Below are 19,876 nucleotides of genomic sequence, written 5' to 3'. Positions count from 1 at the left end.
ACATCCCTTTGTTTCTATTTTCTTTATTGATGTCACCCAAACTTCAACTTTCTGTATGCCCCTGAACTCACACAAATTGTAAATTGCAATGCGCCATTTAACCAGTGGTGTAGTCTAGTTAGTTAGTTGTAGTGGTGGGTATACTATGAGCAACCCCAAATGTTATTAAATACATATCCTTGCCTATTTTAAATGGGTATACTGAGATGATGATGCTTTTTAAATGGGTTTACTGTGTAGTCCTGTGTATCACGTAGACTATACCATACCATGGTCATTTAACTGCCTTGGTATTTAAGTCAGAGGCCATTGCTTAGTATTTAACTGTAGCCTGCACAAAGATGTAGACATTACAAGAATATTAACATCAGAATAATTATTGGTTGATACTAAATCAATATTGAATGTTTTTTTTTATTTCTTTTGTGTGATATATCATTCAGAATGCTGCAACATGACTGGTCTTCAATCAGCCAAAGAGGACACATCGTAACTCCTCTCCTAGTTACTCTCTATTGGCTCCCTACAGTAGCCAGAATTAAATTTAAATCTCTCACTTTGGCCTATAGGACACTGACTGGATCTGCTCCTTGTTATTTTAATTCAATGATCAAGATATACATCCCCAACCGCCCATTGCGGTCTTCTGATGAGCGTCTGTTGTGTCGACCAGTCTTAAACGCTAGGTCAAATTCAAGACTCTTTTCCTCAGTGGTTCCATGTTGGTGGAATGAGTTGCCCAGTGCTCTTCGGTCTTGTGATAGTTTTTGGTCTTTTAAGCACTTCTTATACATTATTGTTTGTATGCAGTAGTACTGTTTTATTTTCATTATAGGCTGTTGATTAATTTGACATTGTTTATTATTGATATTCTACTTAATGTAGTCTTACCATGTTTTTGTTATTATATTATTGATTGAATGGGCATTATCATTTATTATTGCTTTCCCCCCTCATTTTCATTGGGCTATTGATTGATCCCTGTTTTAAGTATTATATTGTTTTGTACTTGTTAAGGGTAACTATAACCATCATCATCATAATGTGGTATTTTCTTATGCACTTGAAACAAAGAATAAAAATGTTTCTTTAAACGTAGTACCACTTTAAACACATCACACACTGAACAGCAAAGTATTATGTGTAAAATGTTTACAGAGTATCCTGATGTAGTAGGTCCATGTTCTCATATTTTTACAGCTGACATGAAGGCTGCAGTATTACATTTTTGGATTTTGGAGATCATAATGGAGCACCCTCTCTGGTGAAAGACTAGCAAGCATGTGGTAGAGGCATACAATTATATTGAGAGAGCCTATCAATGAGTTGTCAGTTTTCAATTTAGACGTATTATTTTGAAATGATGTTCGTCTACGGGAGGATTTACACATCACTGGCAAGACCTGATCAAATCATACCAATGCAAAATGCTTCTCCAGCAGTGCAATCGCAGGTAACAACGATACCTTAACGCATTTTCAGATACCGCTGTTCTGAGCATACTAAGCAAATTGGCCATTTGTGACTTTGAATCCCTCCTCACGTTAAGCTATGGTCCAATAATGTGTTCACTAAAACACAAGTAAGGTTATTTGTCAGGCTGATTCATAAATGGGCATACCGAGATTGTCGACCTAGCAGGCTAGGTGGCGTTTATTGCCATTCGCAAAACTAAGCAAGAGTTAACGTTAATGAAACTTAACATCGCCTTCTCCAGTGACAAAGTGTATTCAACAAGTTGCAACGATGATGGCGGCAATCACTGGTTACGTTATACCATTTGAAACAAGTAGGAATGATGGTGACTATGGCTAACGTCACTTCGGATCAATATAGCAGAGCCCTTTTACTTTACCTATCAACTGGCTAATGCTAGCATGATGTAGCATGCTATGAGCTAATATACTTAGCATCTACGAAAGAACAGCACATATCTTTTTTCACAAAGAATCGGTCACAACTAACAACGATGTCTCTTACAAACAACTACACAATGTATGACCATCAATATGTATTTAGTCAGACTGTGATAAGATATAGCCTAATGATAATAACAGCAACACTTATTTAGGTTAGATTATGTGTCGAAATCAGGTGTCGTTAAAATAAGTGAGCGATGACGTGGTAGTGTCTGCAGCCTAGACGGTAAAACATAATGGACAAAGTGTCGTGTCTGCAGCCAGCCAGCTGTCAATCATAGGTGTAAACACGCCCTTTTTAGATTTGTTAACATAACATTAAAAAAAAAATTCAGCGGGAAAAGAAAAATTGTGTGTATTGAAGCATCTTGAAAACGATTTTTTCGAATAAAAAGTTGTTGATACAAAAATAGTTTTAGGTGAGAAAAGTGACACGGAAAGTTGGCTACTTGGCCATTGAAATATATGGGGATGGGCGGAGTTACACATTGTACTGCAGCCAGCCACCAGGGGGCTCTGGACTAACGCTCGCATCACTTTTAACAGACGGCACACTGTCCAGTTCTATATACAGTCTATGACCCTTCCATACTTCTGTATCAACATGATGATTGTCTGACAGTGTTCAGTCCACAAACCACTACTGCTTCCACTTGAGAACCATCACAAGCAATTCACTGAATTTGTCAAGAAGTGGAAGATCACAGACTGCGCCTTTAAGTTACAAAAAGGGAGAGGTCTTTCACAAAGCTGAAACATACTACAGCTTACCATAGACCTTCCCTCTCCTCCATCTAACATAGTAGGATATCCTAGTCTACAAACATAAGACACATACCTCAAGCATTCATCCGATCACTCAATTATTTTCTTATTTCGTCCCATAGTGGTGGAGCAAGTTCCTGATATCCAAAGGTTTTGTAAAGTTGACAACAAAATCATCTCGCTTATATTTAGCCTGACGAGCCAGACCCACATTAAAATGTAGCAAATGTAATTTGCTGCCGCTAGGGGCGCGTCTAGATTTCTAGGCTAGCTTATATTGGTATTGGTAAAGAAAGCATTCATTTAAACCCATTGCACACAGACCAAAGAGGGTAGAATATGTCTTTGTCGCACACTTTAGATAAGTAAGGCGATTTTTTATGATGTACATTTATGCTTATTGTTTCCAGGTTTGATTATTAGCACATTATTATTATTGCAGATCAGCCAGTATACCTTGAAGTAAACTAACACTGAACAAACAGCATGGTGACATTGAGCCTAGCCTACCCACTCTGAGACAACAATTAAAGGAATTACCTTACTAGCAACTAGTTCTACATCTTACTTTGCTCAATCTTCCTACTTGCTGCTAATGACAGAATCGTTTTTGTATGAACATAGTTACAATATTGTCAACATTAACCAGCTAGAATAAGAATAACTTACACGTTTGGCTGTTTTTGAATGCAGATAGCTAACGTTAGCTGTCTTTGAATGCAAATAACTAACGTTAGAACAGGCTAACGGCATCTGACTGATATCAACGTCAGAGCAAAAGCCTTTTAGGTTGTTAAAATTGTCTGCTAATTCTCGCCTTGGTTTTCATCTTTCGAATGTTATGTAGATTGGTGAAGAATAAGGGCTAATTTTGTTGTTCAGAGCGAATCTAACCATCTGCTGGACTCACCCCATGCCAAAGATTTCAGAATACAGCTTTCCAGTAGGCTAGCTGTTGGCGTAGTTTAAACTACTGTAGCTCTAGTCTAGATCAGACTCTGGACGGCTCTGCTAGACTTATTTGAACATTTTATGAACGTTCTAAGCAGGCCTAGATAGAGCCAAAGCCGTCTGAATAGCCTAGAGCTCGTCTACGGACATTCGCTGGTAGAGCAAAATGACGTCATTAGAGATGACGTGGTTACCTAGGTAATGATAGAATTCTTGGCATTGTTTCATCACTTCCAAGTCAGCAGAGCGCTCTAGAATCTTTGGTAAGAATGTTTAGTTTACTCTGTGGCAAACTGCCGTTCAGTCAACTCGTTTCATTTTCAAAGTTTGTTTTATTTTTTACTTTTCCATTGTGATTCACCATACCAATATTCAGATTGCACCTTCGGCTCAACTCATCTAGAGTGTCTTTCACTCAGGATGGAACCATTACTGGCTGGAAGTAGGTTGAATATTTAAAAAAATAATTTTAAATCAAATTGAAACTCAGAATTTGGATGTGTGTTACCCATTATCTTCCATATCTGCATGTTATCAAGTTGTGTAAAGACCAGTTTTGCCCTCAGGTGAGCCACCTGGCAAACTTCCATTTAAGCCAGCATTATAGGGAAGCATTGGAGATGGGGCCAGTACCCTGAACCAAAAGGTAAGAACAATGATAATAGATTGTATAGTGTTAAAACAAGGGATATGAGATAATAGTATTGCTATATCAAGTTAGGCAACTGGTATTTGTTTGGCTCTTTAAAACACATTATTTAACACTTGGCACAAGACTGATACTGAGTGAAACTGCCACCTGGCACTGAGACTGATACATAATGCCGACTGGCACAGGCCTTTATAGCCCATGGCACTAAAATGACAGACAAGGATAGGAAACAGGTAGGAAACACTAGGCTATCCATATTTAAATCAATTCACAGACTCAGATCACCTAATAGCTGTTCACACTTACTGTACTCTCCATGTTGATGAATGACAGGGTTATGCATAAGCTTACACATGAAACCAGGCGCATTATTATGTAAGTTGTTTTTTTGGGTGGATACAATTAGAGTGAGGAGATAGACTATTAATAACTATAAATGTGAATTACCAATGCATCAAAATGCAAAACAATGTAAAATGTCATATACTGTTAATACAGATAATGAAAACACAGAGATTGGGATAAGAAGAGGGAAAAGGGGGAGTGGAATTTAGTTCACCTAAAATATTGCCCTCATACACTATGCTGTTATGAAAAAATTGTTGCTAGGATTTTGCTAGGGTAGTCATTGTAGATGATATGGCCGTTGCTAAGTTGACATAGGTAATAATGTAAGTGGTTGCTATGCTGGTTGCCAGGTAGATACCAAGATTGTGTTGGTTGCTAAGGGTGTTGCTAGATTGTTACTAGGGTAATTGAGATGTTTGCAAGGGTGTTGCTAGGGTAGACATGGTGGTTGCTATACAAGTTGCAGGGTAGTCATGTTGGTTGCTATGGTAGTTGCTAGGTTGCCATTATGGTAGTGGTTGCTAGGGTGTTGCTATGGTAATTGTAGTGGTTACTATGTTCTATAAAACAGATTGACAGGTTAAGATGGTTGCTAGGATGTGCTAGGGTAGACATGGTGTTTGCTATGATAAATAATGTAGTTGCTAGGCTGGTTGCTAGGGTAATCATGTTGGTTGCTAGGGTGTTGCTAAAATAATCTAGACGCACCCTAGCGGCAGCAAATTAATTTGCTCAGCCTGTACGTCTAGTATCAAACCATAGGGATTTCTATTGGCTGATGCCGTGGACGTCATCCAATCACAGCGCTCTATTTTGTTAGAGAGTCTTAAGGCGGTACAATTTTTACAGTTTAGTTAAAATATTGATATTTGGCACCAGTGTATCACAACAAGAATTACTGTTTTGATATTTTGTGCCACCCCTTACCTTTATTCTTTACTTCAGTCAATTTGAATCTAAATTAAACCCCAAAAAAAAAAAAAAAAAAAACACTGCTGACCTGATCTAAAGAAAACATGGCTGTCAGTGGGTGGCCAAAGTATTTCTTCAAAGTAGGGTGTCTACTGGGTGTTCTTCGATGGCTTTAAAAACTGTTATGGTTATGTTATGGGTATTTTGCAGACACTTTGTCCTTATCAGCCTCTGGTCTCTTTATACACCACAGGTGCCAAAATCTGAGCAGGAAAGTGATGCTCATGACATAGACTTTGGGCAGCGGAGACCAGGACTTCTGGATCAGCACTGTCCAGTTAATGAGGTTTCAAAGAACCCTCTGATACATCTTCTTCATACACGTGCATATGGCAAATTAGAAAAAAACAGTAAACCTAACTACTCAAACCTCTCTCCGCAGAGGAAGGTAGTGCCTATCGGCTCTCCTACCAGGAATGAAAATGACTTATTTCTGGACCTCATTATGCTGCAGAAGATGGTTGCTGACAAAGAGTCGGATGCTAACTGCTGGAGCAGAGTTCTCGAGACAGTAGAGCAATCTCAGAGGGAGAAGACAGAGGCCCAACTCTGTCTGCTTGCCAGGCAGAAAAGGCTAGTGGTTTTCTAATCAATAGTACATGGTATGCAAGTAAATATATAACTAGATGTACCGCAAAGTGGTACAAAATATGGCCGCTGCTCAGTCCTGCTCATTCTCTTGGTTTTCTAATCAATAGTACATGGTACGCAAGGGAATATATAATTATACGTATTAACTATTCATTCCTACACTGGCAGATACCTTAAAGAACATGGATTGAATAATGAAGTTATCCAAATGCAAATGGATCATATCAGACTCAAATTTGAGCAAAAACAGGTACACCTTATCAATGTCAAACAAAATGTAATTTGTCACAATTACTGTTAATGAATGAATGACTGATGACTGATATTGTAGAATGACTATCTCTGTAGGTTGGTAGACAAATTCATTCACCGTTAAATATTGTTTAATTTAGATAGTGTTTATTCTGTTTTAACCTGAAGGATTTAATCAGAAGTTATGGAAAACACATCCAGTCATGATAGAGTTGTTCTGCCAAATGGTTCAACACATAGAGACCACTGTGACCACTACATCCCGCCTGCAGGAGAAATTGCAATCTCTTGGCAAGGTGACATTTTTTGTTTATTTGTTTTTAAAAAAAATAATAATCCAACTCTGCAATTTCAATTAGCTGAGAAATCGTTGTAGGGTTATGTGGGCGCGTACAGTAATGTCACCATCTGACATCAATCTGCCCGAACTCAATTCCTGAACCCACAAGTTGCGAGTTTGTGTCGTTTTGGATAAAGGCAGTCAACTTCTCTTTTTGAACCTAACATCTCTCTTCAGGAATGTATTCTGGCTTCAAAGTTGGATGTGACTAAGGCTGATAATGAGAGGTACTGTTCATGTTTTTCACTATGCATAATCTTTCAAAAGCTTGTTGACATCAATCAAATAGTTTACTCATATGTAATCATTGGTGAAGCAGCGGTGATGTCACCGACTGACAAACGGTTGACCCGGGTTTGATTCCCGCCATTGCAAGTCTGTGTCACTTTGGATAAAAGTGTGTGCTAAATATCAGTCATTTTTAACATTAGTAAAATTACCATTATTATCTCCAGCTATGGTCTTAAGGACCTGGTTAAATCCAGTGGCTCTCATCTGGAGAGAGTTGTTGGTCAACCTAAGAAGGTAACCATGGACCTGAGTAAGGGCAAGGAGGTGCAGCTCTGTCATGACAGCACATTGAGAAGATCATCTATGAGGAGTAGCTCAGCCCAGACATCAACAGGTATGCCGTTACTTTTAGGATTCCAGCTTTTACATTGTGAATCAACATTATCTTTCATCAAATTAGCCTTTCTTTCTGGAAGTCAGCAAATAGGCTTATGCAATGTTAACTTTTCATACAAATTTTTTTCCCATAGGATTGTTTTCATTTGAGGGTTGTGACACAGAGATGTGCACAAAAATCCATAATGATTATGTCAAAACATTCAGAGAGGCAGCTGAGCAGGTTTGTGAAGAAGTATCATCTTGAGTCCAGCCTTATGTCAAATTGTATTACTTGTACTGCAAATTTTTACTTGCAATGCACATCAGTGCCAAAATGTTTGACTGACAAGCATTGGATAAACAATGGGTTTTTTTTGAGAGGTGGCGACAAAAACAGAACTGAATCGCAATCGACCCGGCAGCGGTGGCAAAGTTTGACGCTGGTGTACGGGGTTGTATTAAAAACTAACTAGATGTACCGCATAGCGGTACAAAATATGACCGCCGCTCAGTCCTGTACATCCATTCCGCGAAAATAAATCACACTTCAATTTGTCTCCATATTTTACTCCATCCCCCACTCTTGAAACTTTTGTGTATGCTTGTTTGGCATGCCTGAGTGTGTGCAAAAGGGCTGCACAGAAAGTAGCCTACTGGTGCTGAAAAGGTGAATAGATTGTAGAATAGCCAAAGAAGATGTAGCATTGTTATAAAACCTTTAAAATCTCTAAACAATCACAAGTAGGGCAGTTCATCACAGTTCATCCATTGCAACTGGATTGATGAAAGGTCACTTACACCTGTAGGCTACATTGTATTTGGGAAAAGCAAAAGGTATCAGCATAATGTTATTTATTTATTTATTTATTTATTTATTTTTTATGTATTTATAAACAAAAACATCTCTGTCAGTTCCATGCCGTTTTCAACAGCTATCAAAAACAAAGGTCATTTTTGGATGGATGGATTTTTTGTGAATGTTTCTTCTTCTACATAAGATTTTAGTCATCTTTAGTTCATGTAATACTTTATAGTCAATGCACAAATTAAGTAACAGTAGTCTGAAACGTTATTGTTAATGCACAAATTAAGAAACAGTAGTCTGAAACGAAATGCTGTTTTACATCTAACCAGTGGTGCAAATAACTGACATGTCCTAATGGGCCTTGATGAAATGCGTCGCTAGACTGTTCATACACATTTTAACGGGCCAAAGTTGAAGAGCTTTTGTCCGTTATTGTTCGTGCCAATATAGGCTGATTCATGTTCCCTTGCATTGTGTAACTGAGGTCCATGGCTAGTCTGGCTTTCATCAAACCAAGCTCAATCTTTTAAGAAATCAAAAAATAAATAGCGGGCAGATCAGGCTGGCTTCACCCAGCCTAGTCCATAGGCACCCGATATTGTTTAATTTTCAGATTGAGATATACACGCTTCTGGCTATTCTAAATGCAAAATGCATTAGGGAGTTATGACAAAACTGTAACTAACAAACTAGATCCTAATAGAAAGCTGTTAGCTTCCCTAAGCTACAGGTAGGATTATAAGGTAGGCCTATGTACAACATAAATTGTCAATAGGCTATGCTGGCTTACACAAATAAAATCTCCTTTGGAAACCAATGGCTTACGACTTACAGTATCAAGCGGACATAAACTGCCATATCGCGGGCTTAAAGTTGTAATAACATTCACGCAGCTCCATGAGTCAAGGAAAGCGCGAATGAAGTAGCCACTTCTAAATGGGACCCACTACACAGTATCTTAAGGTGTGTTGCTAAAAGCAGGCATAATGAAATGAAGGTGGCATTGTTTGGATACTTCACACACACGTGCTTTTTAATTTCACAGACTACAACTACCAAGCTGGAATCAAAGCACATCGATTCCCCTCTCACACCCTGCACGCACTTAAAACAAAATAAACAGGCGTCTCAGTCTCACGCATGTATAGGCAAATCAGACCGGTGTAACGTTGGTAAATCTTCCATTGCAGAATGATTTTGTAGCACGTGCAATAAATGACAGTCGAAAGATACAAACAGTGCTGCTATCAATTTGCTTGGTATAACCGCATTTATAGTTTTCTACAAATGCAATCAATCAAATGGGCCTCCATCACTCAACCAACGCTAACGGTAACATTACCTAGGTCCTTATTGATATTACAAGATTAACGCATCTGCAGTAAAAAACCAAGCATGTCCGATAAACATCCTCAGATTTATTTCGCTTCAAGAAGAAATGGGAATTACACTTCATGTGAACATCGCCCTGTCCTTATTAGATGTTCGCTGGGTAAATTACAGTCCTTGTAGGAAGTGTCCATTGTTTTTCCCCAACCCACTTTTAACTTCCAACAAAATTACGCCTCACTGCAACGATCGCCATCTAGTGGACAAACGACTACTTATCGCCAATACTGAAAATGCAGCCATGATGATGATGATGAATATTTATTTTGGCTTTCTTTTGATCCTACTGAATTTGTAATTATGTATCGGCCGCTCTAATACCGATAGTATGTGGGTGCCTGTGTGTGTGCATGTTTATATGTGTGCACCGCCATTTACAGGCCAATGAGTGTACAGTCACTAAATGTACACATAACCTAATTTTTAGACCCCCATGGATGAAATTCTACGAAACTTGGCATACCCCCAGAGAATGCCAGGTCAATCATACACATAAAATGTGGTGCAGTTCTGAACATCTTAACTGAAGATAGGGCGATTAAAGCAGAATAATATTGCATTTTCATTTTTTACCGGGGTGCAAATCACAAATGAGTGATTATGAGCCAGGTTGATGTGGGCCCTTGAGACCAACATACCATAAAGAGAACTGTGTCTGCCCTACCCTCCTTTTCGGGGTCCAGTCCAGCTGGGGCTTAAAATGACGGCTCCATGCTATCCATGTGGGGGGTACATGCCCACCAAGTTTTGTGTACCCCGGTCTTTCAGTGTCCCGAAATCCTTGTTGGTGTACGTCACTAAATGTACACATAAGTTATTTTATTGTAGGGCCCCATTGACCGAAAGTACACAAAACTTGGCATGCATTCGAGGGTGTCATAATGATCCTACACTTTTAATTTCGTGCAGTTTTGACCTTGTCAGCCAGAGATATTGTGATGAAAACACCTAATTTTTTGCTTTTTAATTTTTAACTAGGTGGCGCTATACATGAAATAAGTGGTAATGGGATGGGTTGACATGCCCCTTAAGACCAACATACAAAAAAAGGTGGACCTCCTAGGCCCTACGGTTCTCGAGATATTCACAGAAAACTGTCTCCGGCCACCTACAGGCCAGTTGGTGTATAGTAACATAAATTAATTTATTGTGTGGCCCCCCATGAACGGAATTCCACAAAACTTGGCGTGCATACAGAGGGTGTCATAATGATCCTACACTTCCAATTTCGTGCAGTTTTGACTATGTTAGGTCACAGATACCTTCAATTACACCACCCCATTTTTACTTTTTTGTGTTTAACTAGGTGGCGTTATACATGAAATGAGTGGTTATGGAATGGGTTGACATGGCCCCTTGAGATCAACATACAAAAAAATAATGGTCCTCCTAAACCCTACGGTTTTCGAGATATTCACAGAAAACTGTATCTGCCCTACCCTCCTTTCGGGGGGGTCCAATTCAGCGGGGGGGCTACAGATCAAAACGAAAAACGATGGTTCCATGCTATCCATGTGGGGTTACATGTCCACCAAGTTTCGTGTACCCCGGTCTTTCAGTGTCCCGGGAATCATTGACGGAAATTTGGGCATGCGAAAAAGAAAAAAAAAAGAAAAATCTGACTAAACCTATATGACCGCCGCTTCGCTGCGCGGCGGTCATAATTATAATATTATTATAATCGAATGTTGAAAGTGGAGTGCGCCATACTCGGCCCAGTTTTAACTCGGTCAGACCTGTTTAACTGTAATTGTAATGTTCCTGTATAATAAATGAAGAAGAAAATGAATCTCACCCATGGTAAAGCTAAATGGTACTTATCAATGTGGCATGTTTTCTCTTCATTCAGTCCAACGATATTCTCACTGAGACAAATCCTCCACTGAGCGCAGCTGGAGAGGAAGGGAGCCACATAGAGACAAAGGGTTTGATGCATGACCCTGTGGATATGTCTGGGCTACTGAAGTACCCGGGCGATCAAGAGAGAGTGGATACACCACAGCTTTTGCCTGCTCCTGAAGCAGTCACATCTACTGTAACTGCAAGAATATGCTCACCTTATCACGTGGTTTAGTTGTTGCAGTGTTTCCCTAAGAATTCAATTCCATTTGTGGTGGTTGGTTTGCAGAATTAACTTGGATGCAACAGTTTTTAAACAAATTAGCACAGCGTGGTTATGATGCTAACCAGATTTAAGCACAATTTAGTACAACCTGGAAAATCATTGTGTGGTGGTCAGTGTTGATATTGTGGTGGGCCGCCACCAATAAGTCAGTGTATGGGAAACACTGTTGTTGTCAACACCTTTTCATCTAGTTTTACTTGTGTATCTTGGGAGGATAAAAGATAAGAGCGGTGGATAAGGATAAGTGAACATGTTGGACATTTGTTTGTCTCTATGTAGTACTGATATATTCACACATTTGGCATGTATAATAACCAACAGAGTTGATAGATTATTGAATTGGATTGTTGAATCAACTCAGGATAAACATTGAGGCGTAGGCCTATGTGCTTTTTTTTTATATCTAAGAGAAACTTAAATTCCAGTTATTGTTTATGTCAGTCAGGGATTTATTAACAATTGGTATTTCTCTATATAGCCAACCTATCAGCATGAAGACATTGCCGCTTCTAATGAAAGTAAAGATGCTCTTGAGCATCTTGAGAGAGCTGACATTGGCACCAAAGTTGAGATTATGGAGACATCTGGACTGCTTTCAAATGAAGCTGAACCATATTCAGAAGCCATACTGGTAATTTTGTTTCTACAGTCAGTACAGAATTCATAGTGCCATAGTTTAATAATACCATAGTGTCTTTCTATATCAGTGTTTCATTCATTGTCCATTGTTTCTTTCCTTTTCCCTGTTTGATCTATAAAAAGGATGCTGACATACATAGTGAGATGAAAGCCCATGCAATGAAACTGGAGGTCACAGAGCCGTCCCCCGCCACAGAGCAACTGGAGTCTCACCAGGAGAACACCGAGATGCACTTGCAGCATGCAGTTAACTGCACTTTGGTCAAAACTGAAGATGTTCTTAAACTCTCTGAGACCAATGACGCTGCCAAGGCATCTGCTCTTTTGGAGGCGGAGGTCTCCACACTGCTGTCACTTGGTGCAAGACTGTCCTCTCCAGTCCTCCGGGTAGGAATGTCTGATGTGAAATGTCTTATTTTACTTGACTAAATGATGGAAAAAAATTTGGAGAAATTATTTGGTAGCCTACAGAGATTCTAGTTACATTACCACTCAAAATAGACACATTATGGTCTGCAGAATATATAGCTGCTAAAATCAAAAACATTTAAGAAACTGGCATAACGTGAAGAATCCTTTCTTCTTTGCTAGGATCATAAGAAATGTCTACAGCTAAATACAGAGGCTGCTCCGTTATGTATTGGGAATAACATGCGCCATACTGACACTGGCCTTGATGCTCCTGAGGATGTTCCTTTGAATAACACACCAAAGGAGACAAATGCACTGTCTGGTTGCCTTAAGGACTGTACTCAACAGAACAGCAGGGTTGTGACCTCAGGTATGATTGTGGCAAGTCGTTTATAAAAATATGTCTTATGGTTTTCTGTTTTTTGTTTATTTTGGTGAATCGTAGAATGAAGTAGGATGACTCAAGCCTTTTATATATCTGGTTATAGAAGTGTCTTCATTGGAGGGCACTTCCTCTCAGCATAAGACAGGCATTCGTGATGGCAAGATTCTGAAGAGCCAAGATGCTGCTAAAAAGGTTAGTGAAGTGCCTCAGAGCTTGAGCAACATCATTATAATATCTTATCTTTCCAACAAGACTTATGAGATCATGGTAACACCAAAATAGCTCACTTATGTTTGTCTGTAAGTGATTATTGTTCACTCTCTGTTCATCAGGCCACACATTCAGGCAGTAAAATAAGTGCAGAAGTAAAAGCCCCTGCTATCCTATCCCTGTCAACTCTCAGCCAACTCCTACACAGTGCCTCACAAAAACTGCTGTATGGGAACCTCAAACAGAGTAATAAGTATTTAAGCCAGGAGGAGTTTGAGGATCGTCTCAAGGAGTTCAAGACTGCTACACCTGATAGCAAATGTGACATGATGGAGGAAGGCTTGCTACCTGATTCTTGGCATCCATCAGCTGTACCGGTAGGAATGCTGTCCCAATGGCACAATTGAGGCACAATGACTAAAATGTCTGGTCTCGTCTTGACTGGTCATTTATAGGTTTACCCGTCAAGATGTATCAATGCTTATACATCAAGCATAATATATGAAAATAGTTCATTGAGCCAAGGTATAGGACAGGAATAAATTGACAAAACAAAAGTTATCCATGGGCATGGTGGAGTATAGTAAACTGCAATTGACAATTTTAAAAAGGATGTGTGTGTATTACTCTCAGTCGGCCAGAATGATAAAGTAATTGACTTGATTTGTTAAAGGGAAATTCCAGTATTTGTTAACCTGAGCCCCACTGTCTGTAGATACCTTCATTAGGGACTAAACAAATTATGAAAATCCGTCCAATATAGAACTAGCTAAATTAGTTGATCTTAGCATAGACCAGAGGTTCCCAAACTGTGGAGCGCGCATCCCCTGGGGGGCTCCAAATAATTTGAGGGGAGGCGCGGAAGGTTGATTCAAAAAAGAAGGAAAAACGTTTATTTCATATTAGAACTATCTATGTTTTTTCAATGATTATGTCATTGTCAACATTATAAAATCGAAATAAATCATAGAAGAGATGTATACTAAATCTTTGGGATAGTGGAAAGTATTATTGATCCCTATCCTGAGTGAGAATGTATTGTGCCAAACTTCATAACGTAATTTAGCAACAGTGCCGCCAGCCGAGCTAGCTGCAAGTTACCAGTGAACGGTAACTTGCAGCTTGGAGCTTGAGCTCCAAGCGGATTTGTACACGCAGCCTTACAACAAACACTGTATACAGCTCTTCGAGTCACGGTAAAATGTATTTTTTGGTACATAGCTAATTTAGATAAACTTATGGTGTGGGTGCTTGCGTTTCTTTAGGAATCCGCCGCCTTGGTTTGTATAGAAATGAATATTAAGTGACAGATACACAATCACCACTTCTCACAGATTCCTGCACTCCCCTCCATCTAACCCTCCTCTCAATCAATTGTTCAGGCCATCACTGTAAATAAGAACTTGTTCTTAATGATCTGCCTGGTAAAATAAAAAAAGAGGTTGGACATATGTGACGGTAATATGTGACGTTCCGATAGCTAACTTAAAATGGACAAATTGGTCACATTTTATCGCTGCACGGCCCGAGCCTGATCTGGGTAACAAAGCCAAACGTTGAAAATATGATGAAAAATCATTGCATTGCGTTGCGTGGAGGTGTCACTGTTTTCAGAGGGGAGGCCCACGTTGATGGAGTTTGGGAACCCATGGCATAGACTAATGTCTCATACAAACACTCATACAGTGTGTTTACATCTACATGACTAAACAGGCACATGTGTGACTCCATAGGGATCCTGTCTATGTTTGGTGATACTTAATGGCATCTTTTCAGTGGCGAAAAAAGCAGTTTACTTTGATTATAGCCAACTGCTCCCTTATTAATGTACTGATGGTGTTTTCTAATGCATTCATAACACCATTTGCTATCACAGTGTTTTATTAAACTATTGACTGTAGTTTTTTTTTTTATTATTATTGTTCCCCAGATCCACGAACAATACTGTGAAATGGTGTATGAGACTCATAATTTTGGAGACTCCAATAAACCTCAGGTGAGGGCGACTAAATGGCTAACTTGATCATAAGTTTATATTTCAATTTGTTACGATGCTTTGATTATGATTAATACATTAGCCTACATCTGAATAACAAAGACTTTGATTTCAACCCATCTTAGATGAATGGTAAACATGAGGATCAGGGAAAAACTGGACAGCCACTGGCACAGACATAAAGAGGCTGTGAAAGTGCCATATCCTGCAGTGCCAAGCTATCAAAATGTGCCTCATCTTAAAGAGCCAATGCAGGCAGTGCTAAGCCAGCAAAATGTGCCTCATCTTAAAGAGCCAATGCAGGCAAACATGTCTCATTCTGCAGTGCCAAGCCAGCAAAATGTGCAGCATCCAAAGCCAAAGCCACAAAAGCCTGAGAATAAAGAGCAAGAGCAAGATGAGTCTGAAAAGGGTGTGTCAATTCCTCAGCTTGAACTGGAAAAGCTGGTGCACACTGTGGTTAAGGAGATATGGGACATGTACGACCTTGGATGTATCTGCAGAACGGCTGTATTTAAAATGGCCAAGCCACAGCCCTCTGAAGAGTTCCTGCGAAACTTAACTTGTGCACGCAATATCAAGACGGCAGTCAGGAACAATTACTGCAAGGTTAGGCGATGGGATGCACTGTACTGGATGGAAATATACTTATGAAACAAATAAAACTTTGTTTAATCTTAAACTAGACATAAGCCACAGCTAAGAGACAAGTCTCTTGTTTTACAAAATAGGATTGACACTAATTATTTTTTTGTCCTGTGTGTGAAGCATATATTTGAACTCTGCTGGGGTATCCTTTTGGGCCTGTTTCCTAAACCGGATGATTCAGGATATGCCTGGTATAAGCCACGGCCTGAGGACAATATTCAATCAATAAATTCCTCTGTTGACTTCTCCAAGGTTAAGGTAAAAATCAGAAATGGTTCATATTTATCCTTTTCAGCATTGCATGCCTCCACAAATCATTACATTTCATACTAAATTATTAACGTGTGCATATTAGGGGTGTAACAGTACACAAAAATCACTGTTCGTTGTGTACCTCGGTTTTGAGGTCCAGTTCAGGTCATTTTTGGTACAGTAAGCCTGTAGGTACTGATAACCTAACATTCACTGAATTTTGATGCGCAACGGGAATAGTATTTTGAAAAGGTGTCAAATGTTTTTGACGTTAATTGACTAAACTAAACTGACATATGGTTCGCCACATAATATGTTTTTGTGGGAACTCGAAATTTGAAACAGGCAAAAAAGCCAACTGTTGTTTACTGTTAAAGACTGCATTTGGTACTTTCGGTACACATCTGTACTGAGCCTAATGTCCTGTACTGTACCTAAACGGTTCGGAATGAATACGTGTACCTTTAGTGCTTATAGAATTAACTATCAGTCTACATATCTGTGACTAGCTGAAGAAGGACAACACAGTGGTAGCCAAGTCATAGTGTTGAAATCATCTATTTGTCTTGTGAATACTTTTTAGAAGTGTCGTGTCTTTTTCTAGGAGTATGTAACCAGGAAGGTCTTTCGATTGTGTGGATTTCCAACTGAACCGAAAGGAGCTAAGCATATTCAGTTTCATCTCGAGGATGAACTCGAGCTTTACCCAAGACCCAAATGTAAGTACAGTTTCAAGCATGCAGTGGACAATTAAACAGATGTTTTCTACATAACTTTTTATATACAGTACATATACAGTATTTTAAAGTTCTGATATTTAGTCCAAATGTTTAAGATACTCTTGACTATCCACACCAAGCTCATTCATATATGAGCTGAAATCATCTTATATGATTTCAGATACATTTGCGGGAACGGAGTATTTATAAAACAAATAAGTGAAAATTGAAGTTGCCAGACTATGTACCTGACTACTTAATCGAGCACTTAAAAAAATATATATTTGTTTCTTTTTATTAGGCCATAGCATAAAATGGCCTCTCTCTCTCTCTCTCCTCTCAGTCCATCCTCCACTTCCTCATCTCACCCCATCCCATCCTGCATTACAAAGCATAAATAAAAACTCTAGAGCATCATGGAGGTGTGTTCTTTCCAATTGCATATGTGTACATACATACATGCATACACATGTGCATTAATTCCTCTTTCAAAAAGTTTAAAGTTATATTAGATGTTATGGGCTGCAATGGTGGAAAGGAATGTGTATATTAAATACATAACAGTCCACAAGATTATTGTTTCTAGCAAATTATTCAATAAATGTCCTTGGAAAGAGCAACAATAACTGAATAACACTGCATAAGGGTCATTCCACGCCAACTCAGCCACCCATGTACATGACACCTCTCAGATTTTGCTGAAAAGCGGTGAAAATAAGCCTTATGTTACCAAACAAATGAATCTGAAGTTTCAGGTCAATATCTGAAACGGTTTGCCCATGGCGTCCATTTGAATTTCGGGTGCCACAGCCCTAATTGACATATTGGAATTTCACATTTTATCTTTTGGCATTTTTGGAAGGCCATAGCGTCTATTGTAATAGTGGTAGAAAGCTGAAAACTGGTGTGGTAGTTCATTGTAGCCTACACAATTCTGGAGGCAGAATCAACATTCCTTTCTGTTTGGTTAAGAGGTGGGTCACCAAAGTCTTAAAAAATGTTGACGCCATGTGTGATTTTTGGGTGGCCGTAGCACCAAGATTAATGATCATATTTATTCTAAACAGGATTATTTGTTATATTTGGGAACTTTGCTCTTGCCCAAATGAATTTGAGGGTTATGGTACCACTGGTGGGGGTTTTATGGGGGTCCAAAAAACCCCTCCGGCAGAGGTGACTTTTTTGGAACCCCATATTTGGACCCCCAAATGACCACGTGGGCACTTGATGATCCTAATGGGATTTATACCAGATAAAGATACATATTTGTTCTTTCTTTTAATGAAATAAAACTTTTGACTATGAAGCTCCATAAAAAAATTTCCGAAGTCTGGAATGTAGATCAGGGAGAATTTAGTGATGATAAAGCATGAAAACAGTGGAAATAACTTAGTATTATGCTAAGTGATGGCAAACAATTACATATTAAAGGCACAATCTGTCAGGATTTCGTTTTATTTAATTCACACTCCACACACCAATCCAGTTGGGGGCAGCATGTAGGAAAACAATTATGTCACAATGATTTGCTAGTGGTAGAAACGACGAAACTGCCCATGCCCTCCTCCCTCCCCCGTCTCCGTTTTCGCTACTGTCTATCCCTATGTGTCTATCAGAGAATGTCTATGTGTCTATGGTCGCCGCCTAGAAAAAAAACCTCCTAAATCCGGAAAATGTCTTCTTCAAGCGGCTCACCCTTACCCGATCACTACATATAACAGTTTTTATTAACGTTTTGCTTTTCACACTGGTATTGTTGGTAATGAGACATTTGAGAAATAAATACAAATTTGCTAGCGGCATTTGGCAAGCGAGTCTTAGCAAAGGCTAGGCCTAGCCTGCGTGTAGTAGCGATTGTATGGATGGATAAAACTGAAAATAGTAAAAAGGTATTTTTTTCAGGTGGAGACTGACGACAAAGATTACATCCCCCCTGCATCGAGTCAGACAAGAGTGGGCAAACGTAAGGGCCAGGCAAAGAAGAAAAAGCCTGGGTGTCTAGTGTCAGTCCCAGACCTGGAGAGAACAGTACAGGGACGGCTCGAGCTGTCAGAGCAGCCAGAGAGCGCGCTGACCAGCAGAGGCGTTTGGAGAAGTCACCGTGAGAGTCTGGCAGCAACACAGGTGTTCTTGCTACGTAGCCAGTAACTAAAATGCTCCATGTAGTCAGTGGTTACACCCAATCGTTCTGTTTACTATTAGAGGTCATTATTATTACCATTTATTACACGGCTCTTTATAATGCTGTAGAATGCTCCATTCACTCTGATGGGACTTCCCAACGTCCTACGGTCTGATAATTTTTAATACCGGACCTTTGCGAAGTATAACCAGAGAATGTCAAGGAAAGTGAAACTCGGCAGGCCACGGCCAGCGCTGCATCACTGTCGGGAGATATGCCACGATAATGACCGCCTTACAGAACGTTATTCCTTACACAATCATCCTCTACAACTAACAATAAAACTTTCTAAGAGCACAGTGGCTACATTTCATGTAACATAAAGAATACCTGAATTATGACTAAAGTGGTATGTTCATCTTTTCCTTTACACCTTTAGGCTATGAGTTCATATTTAAAACTATGGGCACAAATGTCAAGAGCCAAAGCTACCACTTGAAATTACATTAGTTTAAACAACTCTTTAACAACAAATAAAGAAGTCAGGAACAGGAGAGAAAAGCATGATGTTAGTATACCAATCTTGATCAAAGAACACTTTCAGGCACAACCAATTCACCAATCCTGATTATTGGTATTTATTATAAAACTACAAGACAGGAATAAACTTTACATCTACCAAGTGCAACAACATGAATAGAAATGTAACTTTTGGACTATATGAGGCAGGAGGGAAGCAGCTGGGCACATGGATAGTCCTTAGCAGTCTTCAACAG

At 39.3% G+C, this 19,876-nt stretch overlaps 1 protein-coding gene and 2 long non-coding RNA genes across 5 annotated transcripts; all 3 read left to right on the top strand.

Moving 5' to 3' along the window:
- The first annotated feature begins 3,892 nt into the window (after positions 1 to 3,892).
- LOC125298899 lies at positions 3,893 to 6,174 on the top strand. Its single transcript, XR_007194283.1, has 4 exons — positions 3,893 to 4,077; positions 4,202 to 4,281; positions 5,801 to 5,893; positions 5,990 to 6,174. It is a non-coding gene; the product is annotated as an uncharacterized LOC125298899 (long non-coding RNA).
- A 190-nt stretch (positions 6,175 to 6,364) lies between these two features.
- LOC125298898 lies at positions 6,365 to 7,337 on the top strand. The gene is made up of 4 exons (XR_007194282.1): positions 6,365 to 6,448; positions 6,619 to 6,746; positions 6,968 to 7,017; positions 7,246 to 7,337. It is a non-coding gene; the product is annotated as an uncharacterized LOC125298898 (long non-coding RNA).
- On the top strand, positions 7,333 to 19,484 carry LOC125298897. 3 transcript variants are annotated; one of them, XM_048249806.1, is made up of 13 exons: positions 7,333 to 7,415; positions 7,552 to 7,640; positions 11,443 to 11,628; positions 12,197 to 12,349; positions 12,481 to 12,744; positions 12,949 to 13,138; positions 13,257 to 13,345; positions 13,486 to 13,740; positions 15,294 to 15,359; positions 15,485 to 15,968; positions 16,128 to 16,265; positions 16,864 to 16,978; positions 18,881 to 19,484. In XM_048249806.1, the coding sequence occupies exons 1-10, from the start codon at positions 7,385 to 7,387 to the stop codon at positions 15,539 to 15,541; spliced, it is 1,380 nt and encodes a 459-aa protein (XP_048105763.1). In that variant the 5' UTR covers positions 7,333 to 7,384; the 3' UTR covers positions 15,542 to 15,968; positions 16,128 to 16,265; positions 16,864 to 16,978; positions 18,881 to 19,484. The 3 variants fall into 3 exon arrangements, with proteins under 3 accessions (XP_048105763.1, XP_048105764.1, XP_048105765.1); XM_048249807.1 differs by lacking the exon at positions 18,881 to 19,484 and adding an exon at positions 17,322 to 17,395; XM_048249808.1 differs by lacking the exon at positions 18,881 to 19,484 and adding an exon at positions 17,280 to 17,357.
- Positions 19,485 to 19,876: the final 392 nt, after the last annotated feature.

Source organism: Alosa alosa, chromosome 8 (assembly GCF_017589495.1).
Source record: "Alosa alosa isolate M-15738 ecotype Scorff River chromosome 8, AALO_Geno_1.1, whole genome shotgun sequence".
Taxonomy (NCBI): domain Eukaryota; kingdom Metazoa; phylum Chordata; class Actinopteri; order Clupeiformes; family Clupeidae; genus Alosa; species Alosa alosa.
This window is presented reverse-complemented; position numbering and strand designations above follow the sequence as displayed.